This window comes from Penaeus vannamei, chromosome 18 (assembly GCF_042767895.1).
Source record: "Penaeus vannamei isolate JL-2024 chromosome 18, ASM4276789v1, whole genome shotgun sequence".
Classification (NCBI taxonomy): domain Eukaryota; kingdom Metazoa; phylum Arthropoda; class Malacostraca; order Decapoda; family Penaeidae; genus Penaeus; species Penaeus vannamei.
Genome location: NC_091566.1, coordinates 33,526,317 through 33,527,238, shown reverse-complemented (window position 1 = coordinate 33,527,238; position 922 = coordinate 33,526,317). Strand labels below are relative to the sequence as shown.

Here is a 922-nt window from a genome sequence, read left to right as displayed (position 1 = left end):
CCAATCCCCCTCTCCTCTCCCCTCCCCCTCCCCAACCAAAACCTCAATCCCTCCCTACCCCTCGACCCCCTCCCCTCATCCCCAACCCCAATCCCACTCTCCCCCTCGACCCCTTCCCCCCATCCCCAATGCCCCCCAATCCCCCAACCAAAACCTCAATCGAACCTGCGACTCCTCATGAGTGTAGATTCCGTCAAAGGCAAACATCTTGGGGGCGGCGATCCCGACCCGAGACTCTTCAGAAGGGGCCGAATTGGGGTGCACAGAAGACCCGGGGTCAAATAAGGTCACCGTCTTCTTGCGGGGGTCAACACTCAACACCTTGGAAGACTGGTTCACTTCAGCTGAGGGGGAGACACGTAAGAGGACTTTGACCTGGAAAGAGAGGAAAGGAGATTAGGATTTTATTATTTATTATGGTTAGATGAGATTAGATTATTTATATAGATGAGATTATTTATTATAGTTAGATGAGATTAGTGGGTTTGTTGTGTATGGTTTGGCGTTTATTTATATCTGTATATTTTATTGTTGTTTTATTGTTATCAATTTTGATGTCATTACTATCATTCTCATTAGTGATGTCATTTTTATCATTATCGTCATTGTAATTATTATTATTATTGTTATCATTATTGTTATTATCATTGTTATCATTATTGTTACTATCATCGCTTTTACTATCATCATTATTGTTAATAATGATAATTACCATTAATGATGTTATCATTAGTGATTATATTATTATCTTCATTATTATTTTTGCTATCATTCTTACATATCTTTTGATCTTACTACTATTATCACTATCATTATCTTTACTATTATTATCATTATCATCATTATTAGTGGTAGTAGTAGAAGTAGTAGTAGTAGTAGTAGAAGTAGTAATGCTGTTATCATTACCATCATTGACATTATC

At 38.1% G+C, this 922-nt stretch overlaps 1 protein-coding gene across 2 annotated transcripts in view; it reads right to left on the bottom strand.

Moving 5' to 3' along the window:
• The window catches only part of LOC113809698 (kinesin-like protein KIF26B), a 92,556-nt gene extending 92,213 nt beyond the window's left edge, over positions 1–343 (bottom strand). For both annotated transcript variants that reach the window (XM_070133164.1, XM_070133165.1), the window contains exon 1: positions 166–343. In XM_070133164.1, the coding sequence (XP_069989265.1) occupies positions 166–207 (42 nt within the window). In that variant the 5' untranslated portion in view covers positions 208–343. The remainder of the gene's footprint in view (positions 1–165) is intronic.
• Between the last annotated feature and the right edge of the window lie 579 nt (positions 344–922).